Below are 17,828 nucleotides of genomic sequence, written 5' to 3' on the forward strand. Positions count from 1 at the left end.
GGAAATGGAAACCCTCAGTAGAAGAGGCCCAGGTCCAGAACCTAGGGAGATACCAGTTTTTAGGACAAATTAGCGTGGTGTTTACGAGCACAGGCTTTGGAACCAGAGAGTCTGTATTAGCAAGTTATTTTACCTCAATTTCCACATCTGTGAAATGAGCATAACAATAGAACAGAACAATGCTTACTACTTTTAGTTTATGAGGTCTATGAATAAAGAGCTGCCCAAGAAGGTGAAGAAGAAGGAGGAGCTCTCAGATCTCTTTGAAATTTTCCTTTATCATTGTATCTATCATGTCACATTCTGCCAGGACTGTAAGATAAGGTCCTTCTGATACGGTAAGATAAAGAGCCCATCTTTAAACAATTAGTGACCTCACCAGGCGCAATTGTACGGAATGAAATGAGCCAGACGTTAAGAGTAATTAGGGGCCGGCACTGATACAGCATCTTCCCTTCACTACGTTGTTCTCCCATTAGATGCTTCCTTTAAGGACAGCCAGTTATGGATCTTATCCTAATTTTCCAGTCATTTTCAGCCACCAATGGGATAATATGTTGCACCAGGTTATCTTTAACTCTTCCACATTTGTGCCTTGCTCCCCGTAGACGATGCGATGTAAGTAACTGATGGTACAGGCGCTTCTACAGACTTCCTGATGCTTATAACTTGGAGACGACCGCTCAGTACCGTGCCGAGGCCGATTCCTTTTTCCATGGCCGCTTCCCGTCATTGCCACAAGGTGGTGTCCTCTTTCCCCTTTGTGACCACCCGTCAGGTCACGACCTCGGAAGTACATCTTCCACCAGTGCACAGAAAAGATGGCGGCGCCGGCGATAGCTGCAGTCCGAGCGGCGCTGTTACCTGCGGCGCGGCCACGGTTCTGGGGTTTCACCGAGAGATTCCTGGTCAGAGGTGCTGCTAGACGGGTGAGCTATGTTCCACTTGTCTGGGTGCCCACCGGGACCGGCCCGGCCTTTTCGGCCGGATTCTCTGCGGCGAACTTGAGTCACGGGCGCCCTTCCGTCCGCGGCGTCCGCGCAGCACACCCCCGGCAGTGGGTTGGGCCCGGCCTCCGCAAAGGGGCCCGCATGGCGCTTAACTTCTGCGAGGCAGGGCTGGCTTTGGTCACCCGCTGCGCGTGACCTGTCAGTGACTTGCGGGATGACTCTGGTTACCGGTCCCTTCATCCCCACTTACTGAGGAGTCTTATATAAAGAGTACGCGTGGATTACTGGAAACACAGTGGTTGTAAGTTGGAGGAAATTAGTAAGTGAGGTGGTTTCTGTCCCCGAAGTTCTGTTTTTGCCGAAGACTAAACTTCATTCTCAGCTGGGCTTCCTGCGAGCCCCGGGGTAGCTGAAGGAAAATTTTGTCTGTATATACATTTTTTCTCATGAGAGCTTCTAAGTTCCTCCAAGGTATGTGCGACTTTAACATTTGTATAAAATAAAAGAAAAACTGCGGACAGACGAATAGTCCATAGTCAACGAATCTGTCAGCCAGTGTATATCTTGAGCATCTACCCTTCTTCCTGTCTTCTTTTTCTACGTTTTTCAAAACTTTTTGCTATTCTCCAGCAGTGAAAACCTAAATCTCATTTCTACGTTGTGTATAGGTATTTTTATATTTTTCTCTCCCTTTCTTGGCATTGTCCCTCCTGCTTGTTCCCTCTATAATGAATATTAAACATTTCTAGGAGAGCTGTTGAAATAAAAGCAGTTTATTTGTAAGCATGTCTCTGGCTTTAAGAGAGGGTTGATAAGGAAGGAGGGAAGAGTACTGTGTAGAGAGTCTCTTTGAGATAGATTTGGCTTTTTAATGAACATTGACTATCAAAATAATGAAGTGTTTCGGTTCCTCCCTCCCACCCCTCCACCTCCAACCAGTTGTTATATTTTGGAGGGAACAGACTGAGAAGTACACAGGCTGCTACACAAGTGGTACTGAATGTTCCTGAAACACGAGTAACACGTTTGGAGAACGGCCTCAGAGTGGCCTCTGAAGATTCTGGGCTCTCAACATGCACAGTAAGTGATTCAGGCGACCACTGTTTGAATGACTTCTCATGAGGAGAGAGCAAATTGTTGGTTTTAATCTAAGCTTTCTGGTTGGCTGCTGGTTGGAAAATAGTCGTGGTTATTTTGCTTTGACAGGTGACTCATTTGTGAATCTTTCTTCCAGTGGTACCTCTATATGCATGCATGTGTACCCTGTTTAAGTGTCTACATCTGGTTCTGGTAGCCTATTATTGTATTATTTATTGTTAGTAATGTTGATAACAATGGTAGAGTTATATTTGTTGGGCATCTCTGTGCCAGCTGTTCCCACATACTATATTGTCTTATTTGATATTTAAAACAGGTCTTTGTATTAGACATCATCACACCCTTTTTGTGGTTGAAGAACAAGTTCAGAGAAGTTAAATGGTTTTGTCCTAGGTCACACAGCTAATATATGACAGAGCCAGGACTTGAACCTGTTTTTGATAATTTCTGATGTCCTTTATACTGTAGTTAATGGCTGTAGTTATAAATTTAAAGAATCTGGGTCCTCAGTTAAGCATACAACCATCTGGATCATCAAAAAAAATTTTTTTTTTAATTTTAATTATTTTTAGAGAGAGGGGAAGGGAGGGAGAAAGAGAGGGAGGGAAACATCAGTGTGTGTTGTGAAACATCTCACACACCCCCTTCTGGGGACCTGGCTTGCAACCCAGGCATGTGCCCTGAATGGGAATCGAACTGACAACCCTTTGGTTCACAGGCTGCTACTCAGTCCACTGAGCCATACCAGCCTACTGGATGACCAGACTTTTAAACCTCATAGTTCATAGGAATATGTTATCAATCCATTGAAATCAAGAAAACTAGTGTCAAGACTAGAAAGCATTTGTCAGAAAGAAGGAGCCTCCCCCCGCCCCACTGTCATTTCCCCAAAGGAAAGAACATGATGCTTTACTTAATTGTTCCTTGGTTGCATTAAGGTTGGGCTCTGGATTGATGCTGGAAGTAGATATGAAAATGAGAAGAATAATGGAACGGCTCACTTTCTGGAACACATGGCTTTCAAGGCAAGTTGTCAGAATTATTTTATAAAAATGCATTTTTTAAAGAGACAGTAAGCACAATATCTCATTCTAAGGCAAGAAGAACTTCTTCAATAGTATAGCATGTTTTATTTTTATTATTTTTAAAATCTTTTTTCCCCCTAGAATAATTACCTGAAGTAATGACTTATAATTGCTCTGTAGAGTTGAAATAAGGATTTTCTCTTGGATGTAAGGGTCATCTGAAGCCTACTGTACTTTAGAAACCAAATTTTGTCCTTGTGTGAAACGGACATAGGCTTATGTCCTCATATTTGTTGTCTGAAGTGTTTAGAACAGATGAGGGATAAAGGAAGGTATCACAATCTTTTTTATCTTCTCTTCTCTTTCAGGGCACCAAAAAGAGATCCCAGTTAGATTTGGAGCTTGAGATTGAAAACATGGGTGCTCATCTCAATGCCTATACCTCCAGAGAGCAGACTGTATATTATGCCAAAGCGTTCTCTAAAGATTTGCCAAGAGGTATTGTTATTTATACTGCAAATGTGTAACTTTCACAAGAGTCAACAAATAATTTAGTACTGTTTTTATTATGTCTGTTGTGAAAGGGTAGCCCCCAGAAATGTGAGAAAAATTTTTTTGTTCTTTTTTCTCCCAAAAGGACAAATGATATCAAATATTTATAGGCTGCAAGACTTGTGTCATCCAGGTCCTAATGCTTGATACAAAAATGCTTACTCCAGAGCCATACCTGTGCACTGAAACGTTTAACATTTTTTTAAATTGATTTTAGAGACAGGAAGGGAAAGAGAAAGAAACATTGGATTGTTGCTGCACCTCTTTATGCATTCCTTGGTTGATTCTTGTACTGTATGTGCCCTGACCAGGATTGAACCTGCAGCCTTGGCAAGGACTGCTGTAACAAACTGCTGTAACAAACTGAGCTCTCTGGTCAGGACTGAAACATTTTAAATTGTATTTTATTTCTGCCTACTGTTCTCCCCTCCCCCATTTTATCCTGTTACCTGATTTTTTATTTCTATAAATCTGAACAGGTTTTATACCTGCTGGCTGCTGGGCTTTGTTTTTTGACCAAACCTTGCTTGCTTCTTTATTGCATTTGTGTACATTCTGGACCCTCATCCTGGAGTGCACTTTTTCTTTACCTTCCTTTTCATTAACTTGTTTTTTTTCTTCCAGTCATTTAATTTAGATTAAAAACAAAAAACAAAACAGTCACCCATATCTCCCACCCCCCACCTCTGGCAACCACCAACCTGTTCCCTGTATCAATGAGCTTGGGTTTGTTTGTTCGTTTGTTTATTTTTGAATTCCACATATAAATGAGATCATACCATATTTGTCTTTCTCTGACTCGTTTCATTTAGAATAATGCCCTCAAGTTTCATCCATGTCATTGCAAATGACAAGATTTCCTTCTTTTTTTATGGTTGAACAGTTTATTCATTCTTTGATTGACAGGTTGTTTCCATATCTTAGCAGTTGTAAATAATGCGGCAGTGCACATTTCTTTATGAGTTAATGTTTTCATTTTCTTTGGATGAATACGCAGTAGAATTGCTAGATATATGGTAGTTCTATTTTTAATACTTTGAGGAGTTGTAATACTGTTTTCCACAGTGGCTGCACCAATTTACATTCCCATCAACAGTGCACAAAGGGTTCTTTTTTCTCTCTCTATATCCTCACCATCAGTAGTCTTTTAGATGGTAACCATTCTAACAGGTGTAAGGTGATATCATTATGGTTTTGATTTGCATTTCCCTGACATTTATTGATGTTGAAGATCTTTTCATGTACCTGTTGGCCATCTGTATGTCTTCTTTGGAAAAATGTGTATTCAGATCTTTGGTCCAGTTTTGGATTTAGATTGTTTTTCTGTTATTGTTGTATGAGTTCTTCATATTTTTCAGATATTAAACCACTATCAGGTGTATGATTTGCAGATATTTTCTCTCATTTAATAGGTTGCCTGTTTTGTTTCTTTTTTTGTATAGGAGCTTTTTAGTTTGAGATAATCCCACCTTTTTTTTGTTTTGTTTTGTTTTGTTGCTGTTGGTGCCAGATTAAAAAAAATCATCACTAGGATCTGTGCCAAGGTCCTAGGTTGCTGCCAGTGTTTTCCTCTAGGCGTTTCATGGTTTTAGGTCTTTTTTTTTTTTTTTTTTTTTAATCGATTTGAGAGCGAAAGAGGAAGGGAAAGTGAGAGAGAAACATTGATTTGTTTTTCCACTTGTACATTCATTGGTTGTTTTTGTATGTGATTTGATTGGGGGTTGAACCTGCAACCTTGGTGTATTGGGATGACACTCTAACCTACTGAGATAGCCAGCCAGGGCCAGTTTCAGGTCTTATGCTTAAGTCTTTAATCCATTTTGAATTGATTTTTGTGTATGGTATAAGAGTGGTCCAGTTTCATTCTTTTGTATGTGTATGTCCAATTTTCCTAACACTATTTAAAAGAGACTGTCATTTCCCCATTATGTATATTCTTGGTTCCTTTGTCTTAGATTGACCATATAAATGTGGGTTTATTTCTGGGCCCTCTGTTTTATTCCATTGATCTATGTGTCTGTTTTTATGCCAATACCAAAGTTTTAATTATTGTAACTTTGTAATATAATTTGAAATCAAGAAGCATGGTGCCTTCAGTTATTTTTTCTTTCTCAAGATTGCTTTGGCTTTTTGGAGTCTTTTGTGGTTCCATACAAATTTTAAGATTGTTCTATTTCTATGAAAAATGCCATTGGAATTTTGAAAGAGATTATAATGAGTGTGTATATTGCTTTGGGTAGTGTGGAAATTTTAACAGTACTATTCTAATCCATGAGCACAGAATATCTTTTTATTTACTTGTGCCTTCAATTTTCTTTCATCAGTGTCTTACTGTTTTTAGTGTACATGTCTTTCACTTCCTTAAAATTATTCCTAGGTATTTAATACTTTTTGATGCAATTGGGATTTTCATAATTTCTTTTTCTGATAGTTTGTTATTAGAGTATAGAAATGCAACAGATTTTTGAGTATTGATTTTGTATCCTGCAAATTTACTAAATTTATTAGTTCTAAGTTTTTTGATGGAGTCTCTAAGGTTTTCCATAAAAAAATATCATGTCATTTCTAAATAGTGAGTTTTGCTACTCCTTTCTATTTTGGATGCCTTTTATTGCTTGTTCTTGCTAAGAGCATTGTTTCTTATTCCTTGTTTGCTACTATACATCTTGGTCAAGAGCAAAATAAGCAGGTGTTCACTTATGAGATGATTTTTGTAACAATAAAATATATCTTATTTTTATTTTGTAGAAATAAAATAATTATTCTGACAGCACAGCATACCAGTTTGTTGTAGTTACCATGTTACTAGAGTTTTGCATTTCTTAAAGGAAAGTTATTACATGAAACATTTTCCCAGTGGTTGAATTAATAAAATTTAGCGGTTTTAATGTTAACTGGCGAAATTATTAATTTTTATGGCCCTTGTACAATTGTAGTTAATTTCATTACTTTGGGATTTTGTATTTCTAATAGGCTTTCATTAATACTGTTTGAATGAGACTTTACACAAGTACTTAAAAAATGATTTTATTTATTTATTTTTAGAGAGAGGGGAAGGGAGGGAGAAGGAGAGGGAAAGAAACATGGATGTGAGAGAGAAACATTGATGGGTTGCTTCGTGTATGCGCCCCGACCAGGGAGTGAACCTGCAACCCAGGCATGTGCCCTAACGGGGAATTGAACTCGCGACCTTTCGCTTTGCAGGACGATGACAAACCAACTGAGCCACACTGGTCAGGGCTAAGTACTTTTGTATATATTATATTTTGTGCACATATTATCTTAGTTGATCTGTATAGTAATCACATTTGAAACTAGTGATTGAAGTAGGTGTTTTTGCTTTTCAGTTGTAAAAACTGAGGACCAGACTCTTAACTTTCTCAGGAATATTCAGCTAGTAAGAGGCTTACTGTGGACTCAAATGCATGTCTTCTCACCCAGATTTGCTGTGCCAGGTTGCTGTGTCAAAACAACACAACACAATAAAAACCTATCACCTGCAGAAACCTGCATGGTAGCCTGACTTCTGCATTAAGACCAATAAAAAAAACAAAAGTGGAGGATGTGTTGGTTTGAATTGCACAGATCATTGGTAAGGTTTTTAATGATTTCCTTAGAAACAGTTTTGCCCTAGCACTGATTAGAGAATAAGAACAAAGGGGTTAGGCCAAGCTACTTTAAAGGGATTTTTTTTTCCTTTCCTTTTTTTCTTTTTCCACAAAGAACAGGAGGGAAAGCAAAAAGAGGCTAGAGAATGGAAGAGAGAGAGTGGAAGACTTTTTTTTCTCTTTCCTGGCTGCTGACTGAGAAGCACAGCTCTCCGAGTGGTTGTGGAAAAGCAAGTGGGCTCTTTGACGAATTCAAACTGGAAGTGCTCTCTGAAGCAGCTCCCTCTTTGGGGGTTTGCTTGAGGTTTTTAACCTGTCAGTTTAGTGAAGCCTTGTGTATAAGGTAATAATTAGATGTTTATTTAGACTAGTAGTCTCCAAACTTTTTATAATCACCCATCCTTATCAGTAAGAGGCTTGATCTTAATTCTTTTTTTTTAAAGTATGTTTTATTGATTACACTGTTACAGTTGTCCCATTTTTTTCCTCCCCTTTACTTCCTTCCACCCTGCAACCCTCTCCCACCAGCATTCCCCCCCACCCTTAGTTCACATCCGTGGATCTTACCTGTAAGTTCTTTGGCTTTTCCATTTCCTAAACTATTCTTAACCTCTCCCCATCTATTTTGTGCCTACCATTTATGCTTCTTATTCCCTGTATCTCCTTTTCCCCCTTTCTTCCTCCTCTCCCTCCCTGCTGATACCCCTCCATGTGATCTCCATTTTTGTGACTCTGTTCCTGTTCTAGTTTGCTTAGGTGTTTTTTTTTTTCCAGGTTCAGTTGTTGATAGTTGTGAGTTTGTTGTCATTTTACTGTTCACATAATAAGGGCTTGGTGATAATGAACTCCTTTCACTTTACCTATTCTGGGAAGCACTTTATCTGCCCTTTCATTCTAAATGATAACTTTGTTGGATAGGGTAATCTTGGGTGTAGATCCTTGCCTTTCATGACTCTGAATACTTCTTGCCAGCCCCTTCTTGCCTGCAAGGTTTCTTTTGAGAAATCAGCTGATAATCTTATGGGAACTCCTTTGTAGGTTACTCTCTCCTTTTGTCTTGCTACTTTTAAGATTCTCTCCTTCTGTTTAATCTTGGGTAATGTAATCATGTGTGTGCTTCCTTGGATTCAACTTCTTTGGGACTCTGAACTTCCTGGAAGTCTATGACCTTAGCCAGATTGGGGAAATTCTCTTTCATTATTTTTTCAAACAAGCTTTCAATTTCTTGCTCTTCCTCCTCTCCTTCTGGCACCCCTATAATTCAGATGTTGGAACGTTTAAAGTTGTCCTGGAAGTTCCTAAACCTCTCTTCATTTTTATGGATTCTTGTTCCTTCATCCTGTTCTGGTTGAATCTTTATTTCTTCCTTCTGTTCCAAATTGTTGATTTGAGTCCTGGTTTCCTTCTCTTCACTGTTGGTTCCCTGTGTATTTTTCTTTATTCCACTTGTGATAACCTTCACTTTTTCCTCTATTTTGTGACCATAATCAGCCATTTCTGTGAGTATCAAGATTACCAGTGTTTTGAACTCTGCATCTGTTAGGTTGTCTAGCTCCTCATCACTTAGATCTTTTTTTGGAGCTTTGATTGGTTCTTGCATTTGGGCCATATTTCTTTGTCTTGGTGCATTTGTTACATTGTAAGGGGTGGAGCCTTAGGTATTCACCAGGATGGGGCAACTCAGGTCTCTGCCTTGTGGTGCTGTATGTAGGGGGAGGGGTCAGAGGGGACAGAGAGAGAACAGTGCTGCTTGCTCAGTTCTTCCCGGGCTTTCAGTCCCTTCCTCTGCTACCCACAAGCAAATTGGGCCCTTCTTGTGCTGATTCCTGGGTCGGTGTGGTTGTGTATGTTCCAGGACCCCGTGGGTCTCTCCAATGGACTCTCCTGTGAGGCTGGGAGTTTCTCTTGCTGCTGCATCCCCCACAGGTTTTTACAGCCAGAGGTTTTGAGGCTTTCATTTCCTACGCTGGAATCCTGGGTTGCTGCAGTCTGTCTCACTCCCCAGTTGTTCCTCCTGGTTTATCTGCCTGCAAATATGGGACTGCCAGCCGCCACCTTGCCTGCCTAGTCCTCCAGCCACAGTCTTGCTTTGTGCCCTCTCTGCCCCAGCTGCCCCTCTCCACGCCTCCTGCTGGTCTGGATGAATATTTCTTCTTTAGCTCCTTGGTTGTTGGACTTCCATACAATTCACATTTTCTGGCAGTTCTGGTTGTTTCTTTTAAATTTTTTGTTGTCTTCCTTTTGGTTGTGTGAGGAGGCAAAGTGTATCTACCTACGTCCCCATCTTGGCAAAAAGTTGTTTGTCCTTATCTTATATTCTCAATATAGGTATATTTATAAATTAAATACATTTACTATTATACTAACACAGTATTAAATATACATTGAAAATAACTAAAGAAGATTGCGTTCAAATCATAAACATTAGGCATTATGAGCACCCCACTGTGACAAGTACAAAGTGTCCTCGCATTTGACTTTGGGCTCCTCTCCACCCATCTTGGCCTCTGGTTCTCTTTTCTGGACAGAAAGATGGGTTTTATTTTGTTTTACAGGTGGTTTTTTTTCCCCTTTGGCTATGGTCTCGGCCCCAGCTTATTCTAGAAATATGTTTTGTCATTTAGGGCAGTCTACAGAGGTAATTAATTAAGGAGGTGCTTAGTATTTGAACATAATTGCATCTGAGACAAAGTCTGTTAAAGTGAACTTAAAACAAAAGTATATAGTAAAGAAAATGAAGCTAATTTTGTTTTGTATTTACTAAAATTTAGATTGTGATTGTAACTATATATATAATAGTAATTCTTTAAGAACAGATTAGGTTTTCTTTTTTGAAGAGGTATATAATTTTACCTCTTCAGAATTGCTTCATAGCATGATATGCTGGCCTTCAATTTATTTTTGGCTTTTTGCAAATTAGGGCCATTTTTGTACAAAATTTGAGGATTTCATTGGTTTTTCCCAAGGGTCACTTTTAATCTTTGATAGTCATACATATCTCTTGGGGTACCTGTCCTTTTCTTCAAATGTTAACTGCTCCAGCCCTGTTAGAGCATTACTTTATCAGTGACTTTGGTAATGACAAGATTGGGAATTGACAGGGGGATTAAGTAAAGTGGAGAAGGATATTTGTGAGGACACTTCATTCTGTAAGTGGTTCATTGGAGGCATAGATTATGATGATTCTTGACTTGTTTAAGTAGCGGCCTCATTGCTGTGGGAATTTGGATAGTAAATACTTGAGTGATGTGAACTTCCTGTACATACTTTAGATATTCTGATTAATATGGTTAATTTTCTACTTTTATTTTTCATACAGTTTACACATATGAGGATGTCCATGGCATTTTTGAAGTGCTTGTAGGTAGAGTCATAAAGTGTTGGTGGGACCTCTGGCAGATTTAGGAATTCTCTCCAAGCTCTTGTAAGCCACAGGGGTTTTTATTGTGCATTTTTAAAATTTTAGTATTGCCTTTTTACATGTATCAAATGTATAGAAAAATCTTTCTTCCTCGTTTAGTCAGTATCGAGTGATAGTATTATGGTTTCTGATGCTAGTTTACTAGACTTTAATAGTGAAAATTGAGATTCTTAGTGTTTCTTATGTTTTATTTTCAATTAGCTGTAGAAATTCTTGCTGATATAATACAGAATAGCACATTGGGAGAAGCAGAGATTGAGCGTGAACGTGGAGTCATCCTTAGAGAGATGCAGGAAGTTGAAACCAATTTACAAGAAGTTGTTTTTGATTATCTTCATGCCACAGCTTATCAAAATACTGCACTTGGACGAACAATTTTGGGACCAACTGAAAATATCAAGTAGGTATAATTCTCAGATTTATTTTTGAGAAAAATATATTTTATGAAAATTGACATTCATAAAGTGTGTTTCAAAAAATAATCCCCCCCCCCCCCATAATCTGAATGAAATTTTAGTTAGCTATACTTTAGCCCCGCCTTACTCCCAGGTGTCTGGGCTCCTAACTACTTCTGGAATAAACAAGTGATGGTATCATTTTTTTTTTTTTTTTTTTGTAAAAAAATTGAAATTCTTTGACAGTTGTTGCTAATATCCTTTTTCTGACTATATTTATTTAACTTAGATTTCCTCTAGGGTCTAATTTAATTTCAGGTATATGAAAATCTGTGCTTTTTAACTTCCTTTTTTGTTTTTTGTTTTAAATATTTTATTTATTTATTTTTAGACAGAGGGGAAGGGAGAAAGAGGGTGAGAAGCATCGATGTGTGGTTGCCTCTCGCATGCCCCCTGCTGGGGACCTGGCCCACAACCCAGGCATATGCCCTGATTGGGAATCCAACCAGTGACCCTTTGGATCGCAGGCTGGTGCTCAGTCCACTGAGCCACACCAGCCAGGGCTTAAATTCCTTTTAATATTGCTGTTCTTATTCCATTTACAGATCTATAAATCGTAAGGATTTAGTGGATTATATAACCACACATTATAAGGGGCCAAGGATAGTACTTGCTGCTGCTGGAGGTTGGTTGATTTAAATTTGGTTGATTTAAATTTTTATAACTTTTTTTAAATTTTATTTATTTTTAGAGGGGAAGGGAGGGAAAAAGAGAGGGAGAGAAACATCAATGTGTATCGGTGCCTCTCATGCACCTCCTTTCGGGGGACCTCGCCCACAATCCAGGCATGTGCCCTGACTGGGAATCCAACCAGGGACCCTTTGATTCACAGGCTGGCACTCAATCCACTGAGCCACACCAGCCAGGGCAAATTTCTGTAACTTTTAAACGGAGTGATATGCTTGTTTAAGTTTGATCCTGTTGGAAATTGTCCTAAGAGTATTTATAAACTATTTATTGTATTTTGCCATGTATAACATGCACTGTTTTACCCAAATTTTGAGGGAAAAATAAGGATGCGTATTTTACATGGGTATAATGACTACATAACACAGGCGTAATAATCCCGTGTATAATGCACAAAAAACGTGAGTGCGCATTATGCACAGCAAAATACAGCACTCTGTTGTGTAGGGGGAACCAAACTTTCCCTCTATTTTCTTTAGAGTTTTTTAATGGAAAATGTATAGACTTTTAATGCTTAAGTGTACATACATAATGGAATTTACTTGCAAGAGAAGGGCATGAGTGAACTGGGAGACAATGACACTTGGAAGATAGTGCTCTATAGTTTGGGAATCTTTCCAGATTTTAAATTATCTCTTGGTCAGGCATATGGAACAGGCATTTGTTTGTTCATTCAGTAGACCTACTAATTACTGAGAAGGGGACGCACATGGGGAACCATGAAAATGTTTAATGGGGATCCAAGCATGCAAGTGACTGTGCATGATCCGGTGTTTTCACACTCTGCTTGTTATTCTCGTACCAGCAGGATTTTCCTTGTTTTTTTACCCACTGGATTGAAATCCAAGGTGGCTCTCCTATATAAGGATTCTGAAAACATACAGCATACGCTGTTATGTTTTACAGCACAAATTTTTTTTTGAAAATATGGGTGTACGTTGTGCTTTTATTTTCTAGTAGAATGTTTTATTTAAGGCAATCTCTGCAATATTTTTTAAGCCACTTGCACATACCTGAATTTGTTTTGTAAGTTTCTATTTGGGTTTAAGAATCCTTCACCAGTTGACTCTGGGTCCCATGTTTGTTTGGATAGTAAGGGATTCAGAATCTAAGTAATTTCTTAAGTTTTAGATAGCAAGTAGTGTTTGGATAGCTATGGATTTATTCAGAAATTAGATGAAATTATTTTGCTCTTGAATTCTGATAGCAGAGCTCAGAGATAAACACATCTGTTTATCCAGCTTTCTTTAAGTGTTAGAGCTCATAGTTATATTTTTCCCTACTTTAAAAAGTTTGAAAAGTAACTTTGCATTCTGGGGCTTAATATAACATGATTTTGTATGGAACGTGGTATTTTCAACCCGCCCTGTCTTTTCCTGTGAAATCAGTGGTTATGTTGATGAAAACTGTCAGTTGCTCTATGCAGTGGTCCCCAACACTTTTGGCACCAAGGATCAGTTTCACGGAAGACAGCTTTTCCATGGACCAGGGTTGGGGGGTGGTTTCGGGATGATGCAAGCATTAATTCAGGCTAACCTCCTGCTGTGCAGCCCAGTTCCTAATAGGCACGGACTGGTACTGTCTGTGGCCTGGAGGTCAGGGACCCCGGCTTTACAGAATGACAGAGATGTGCAATGAAACACCAAGGAAAAAATGTTGTACAAGCTTATACTCTCAAATGCTTTTTTGAGTGCATATAGTTCATGTGTAACTTGTATCACGTTATAGCACCTTTAGCTATTGTAAACTGGTCTTGGCAGTTAGTTGACTGCTTTAGATTGTACTACTACTAGATATGTGAAATATTTTCCTTTAATTTAGGAGTTTCCCATGATGAGCTTCTTGAGCTAGCAAAGTTTCATTTTGGTGACACTCTGTCCACACACAAAGGAGAAATACCAGCTCTGCCTCCCTGCAAATTCACAGGAAGTGAGGTAGGGCAAGCCTCCTAAGCTACTATAGCCTTCTTGAGTTTCTTGTGTTGCATTTATGAATGAGTATACAAACTCTGCATGTTTGTAACAGGAGTAAAATGGAAGAAACCAAAGGCTTAAACTGAAACAGAAAAAGGGAAGAGGATGGAGACATTTGCTTATATTCCTTCCAATTCCATATTATTTAACCACCTATTTTTCCTAATGAAGCAAGGTTTTAAGGGCAATATTATTTGTTTTTTTGTGCTTTTATTTGCCACTGTGTCTGTTTATATGTTGTAAGGTGTATAAGAATAATCCTTTATTTTTAAAAACACCCAAATTCGGCTTTCACATTCGGTTGATTCTTGGCCAAGTTCTTCCTTCTGCCCATCAGAGCCAGAACTTGCAGAGAACCTGCTGTTTGTCAGTTGTAGTTTTAGGCCTCATTAAAGGCTTAGTGTGCCACATTAGGAATGATGTGGCAAACTAAGTGTCAAAATAGTGTCTGGAAGGAGGCCTGATGTTGGCACTGGCAGTACAGAAATAGCATGTTATGTCAATATTAGCTTAAATGTAGATTCAAAAAATTCAGATCAACAAACATAAAAGATTGATTTCTACCAGTGAAATAATGCATTCCTCTTTTACCAGGTAAACATTTAGTGGGTATGTCTATATTATTTCAGTTGGAGACCTTTTGGTGAAAGTCTTCGTTCCCTAGCTCATGAAATGCTTTTAGATTAGACTGTACATGATGTAATTAAGTGTGATAGTTAAAACAAGAGTCATGGAGAGTATTTTAACTTTGCAATTAATGGGACTGGTGAATTTATTGTTAAGCATGTTATATAGTGGTAATCTTAACTAGTTTTTTCTTTATCTTAAATAGATTCGAGTGAGAGATGACAAGATGCCTTTGGCACACCTTGCAATAGCTGTTGAAGCTGTTGGCTGGGCACATCCAGATACAATCTGTCTTATGGTTGCAAACACACTGATAGGCAACTGGGATCGCTCTTTTGGAGGAGGAATGGTAAGTGATTTTAAACTTTTGAACTGACAAGACAGAACTTCTGTACTATGAATTTTGACTTTTAAAATATAAATTGATCCTGATTGCATCCTTGGCCAGGAAAACATTTTTTCTTCTTTTGCCATAAAGTTTATTAGTGGGATAATTGACCATATTTGAGTAAGAATAGAAGGATTTGTTAACAGTACTGTATCAGTGTTAATATCCTAATTTTAATAATTACTGTGAGGTTAATTTCCTTGTTTATCAGAAGTGCACACTAAAACGTATTTAGGGGTAAAAAGCATCGCATCTGCCATGTACTCTCAAATAGTTGAAAAAAAAATGTTAAAAGAATGTTAAAACAAATATGGTAATACAAGAATTGTTAGGTAGTTTGGATAAAGGGAATTCTTTTTACTGTTTCTGTTAACTTTTCTGTAATACAAAGTGTATATTTGTACTCAAAAGGTTTCAACAAAACACATTTCATGTCTTAGGTTTCACATGCAATATAATTTCAAATGTTTAAGCATACATAGCCAGGAGCCCTGCAGATTGAGTTGTATTATTTTAGAAGTGGTTGCATCTGCTATGTTAATTATAGGGACTCATTGCTTTTTACATTATGAATTTCTTTCGGAATGCATAGGGCTGGTGAGAGAAGTATTCCAAATCCTTAGTCTTATTTTATTACTGAGATGGATGTTGATGGATAAAACTGAGAAACTCAGCCCCTTAGGGCCGTCACTGTTTGCCTCATACCTCATTTTTCTTTCTGGTAATGTGGATCCACATACCTGCAGTTCTCCTGGACATTTTTTTCCCTTACAGAATTTATCTAGCAAGCTGGCCCAGCTCACCTGTCACAGCAACCTCTGCCATAGCTTCCAGTCTTTCAACACTTCCTACACAGATACAGGGTTATGGGGAATCTATATGGTTTGTGAACCAGCCACTGTTGCAGATATGCTACATGTTGTTCAAAAAGAATGGTAAGAATATAAATCTTGCCCAGAATTCACATTTAAGATTAGTTACCTCTTTACACTGTTGATGGTGATTATATTCCAATGAAGACTTTTTAAAAAATACTTTATTTTTTTGAGAGACAGGAAGGGAGAGAAAAAGAGAGGAAGAGAAGCATCAATGTGTGGTTGCCTCTCAAGCAACCCCTACTGGGGATCTGGACTGCATCCGAGGCATGTGCCAAAACTGGGAATCGAACCGGTGCCCTTTGGTCCACAGGCCAGCCTGCAATCCATTGAGCCACACCAGCCAGGGCTTGATTGTGATTTTATTAGCATTTAAGCAAAAGAACAAGACTAGCAGAAGCCATGTTTTTAAACATCACAGATATTTCTTCTAAATCTCATGTGAAGCTTAACTGATTTCATACTTTAGAATATTTTTAAAGATTTTTTTTTTAAGGTTACTTTAGAAAGGAGATCCTAAAAGTTTAAAATGTTTAAATGCCAACTAGAAGTTTGAAAAATTGCTCTGTAAGTTATACGACCTGGAAAAGCAATGTTGTTATAAAAATGAATCTGAAGTTGCCATTGCTAAAAGAAAAATGTAGTGTTTTGTAATTGAAAACTAGTATCTTCAGACAGGCATAAAGCCCACAGCTTCTTTGAAAACTTACCTCCACCATTTTCTGACCTCCACTATTTTTAAATGTCTTACATCTCTCTAAATGTAGCTAACTGGGATGTGATTATTATCAGATTTAAGTTAAACTCAACTGGATTCTTTAGAGAAACCAGTTATCCACTGACCTATCCTCTAGCATATCAGAGCCTAGCAGATGGGGGATTTGTTAAGTCTCAAAATGAGTATAGCATTTCTCAAAATGTGGTTAGCCTATTTTTATATTGTATTGAACTGTCTGCTAGTCATATCATTTTTCAGAAATTAATACCAGGGAAATAATCAGTATAGGTTAGCTTTGCCTAGCTACTGGGATCATTAGTAACTTCAGGTTTTTTGTAACTTGAATTCAAGTTGTGGTATAATACGTAGGATATGGCACCGTTATCTTTAGGTCATTAACACAGAACACATATTCAAACGACTTGACATTTTGATTTTTTCGATTGGTTTTTAGGGTACGACTCTGTACAAGTGTCACTGAAAGTGAAGTTGCACGGGCCAAAAACCTTCTGAAAACAAACATGTTGTTGCAACTTGATGGTAAGAATAAAGATGTAAGGTCTATTTTCATATGATTGATCTATATTCCAATGCTTCACTTTTCTTTAAACAGGTTCCACTCCAATTTGTGAGGATATTGGGAGGCAAATGTTATGCTATAATAGAAGAATTCCTATCCCTGAGCTTGAAGCAAGAGTTGATGTAAGTACTGTAGTTCTTACACACCACTGGGTCTTGTGTAAAAGTATTCTTGTTACAAAGCTAAAAATCTATCATTCCAGGTATAGAATTTGTCTGTACTACAAAAAGCTCTGAATGTTAGTATCTTCTTTATTTCAGGCTGTGAATGCCGAGACAATTCGAGAAGTGTGTACCAAATATATTTATGATAAGAGTCCAGCTATTGCTGCTGTTGGTAAGCCTTGCCACTTTTGTCCTATACAGAATGTTTGCTAAGTATTTTCCTTCTAGTCATTTTTAATTTTTTTCCTTCCTTTTAATCCTTAGGTCCCATTGAGCAACTACCAGATTTTAACCAGATTCGTAATAACATGTGCTGGCTTCGTGATTAAAATGCTCCTAATAAAAGTATTAGAATGTATATATTTATAAAACCAACAGAGACTAGCAAGTTTTAAGCTATTACTCCCTAAAGAAAAAAAATTAAAATGAACATACATACTTGAAAATTTGAATGAAGCACTGTGTCAAACTTTCAAAGGATAAGACTATTGCAGTGAATGGTAGATTTCCAAGAAATTACGTTGGAATGCATAGTTTCAAATCATCACAAGTGTAACTTTAAGAATGAAAATCTGTATTTTCAGTTTTATTATAAAAATGCACACATAACAAAGATTGTCTGAAGTCATTTCTTGGCTCTGCCTGCATTCAGTACTTGCTCTTGAGCAGCTTTCTTTGCTTTTACCATCTCGACAAGTTCCTAGGAA

The 17,828-nt window shown here is 38.0% G+C and overlaps 2 protein-coding genes across 2 annotated transcripts in view; one reads left to right on the plus strand and one right to left on the minus strand.

Annotated features, from left to right (window-relative positions):
- Positions 1-798: 798 nt before the first annotated feature.
- Positions 799-17,734, plus strand: PMPCB (peptidase, mitochondrial processing subunit beta). The gene is made up of 13 exons (XM_054564141.1): positions 799-929; positions 1,890-2,030; positions 2,987-3,073; positions 3,442-3,571; positions 10,856-11,054; positions 11,655-11,734; positions 13,618-13,730; positions 14,602-14,745; positions 15,559-15,719; positions 16,832-16,917; positions 16,991-17,079; positions 17,218-17,293; positions 17,386-17,734. Exons 1-13 carry the CDS (start codon positions 822-824, stop codon positions 17,448-17,450), a joined length of 1,479 nt encoding a protein of 492 aa, XP_054420116.1. The 5' UTR covers positions 799-821; the 3' UTR covers positions 17,451-17,734.
- The window catches only part of DNAJC2 (DnaJ heat shock protein family (Hsp40) member C2), a 32,361-nt gene continuing 32,254 nt past the window's right edge, over positions 17,722-17,828 (minus strand). The window contains exon 17 of the mRNA XM_054564140.1: positions 17,722-17,821. Coding sequence (XP_054420115.1) covers positions 17,747-17,821 — 75 coding nt within the window. The 3' untranslated portion in view covers positions 17,722-17,746. The remainder of the gene's footprint in view (positions 17,822-17,828) is intronic.

Source organism: Pteronotus mesoamericanus, unplaced genomic scaffold, assembly GCF_021234165.1.
Source record: "Pteronotus mesoamericanus isolate MK-2021 breed Mesoamerican mustached bat unplaced genomic scaffold, CSHL_Meso_final scaffold_85, whole genome shotgun sequence".
NCBI classification, from domain to species: Eukaryota; Metazoa; Chordata; class Mammalia; order Chiroptera; family Mormoopidae; genus Pteronotus; species Pteronotus mesoamericanus.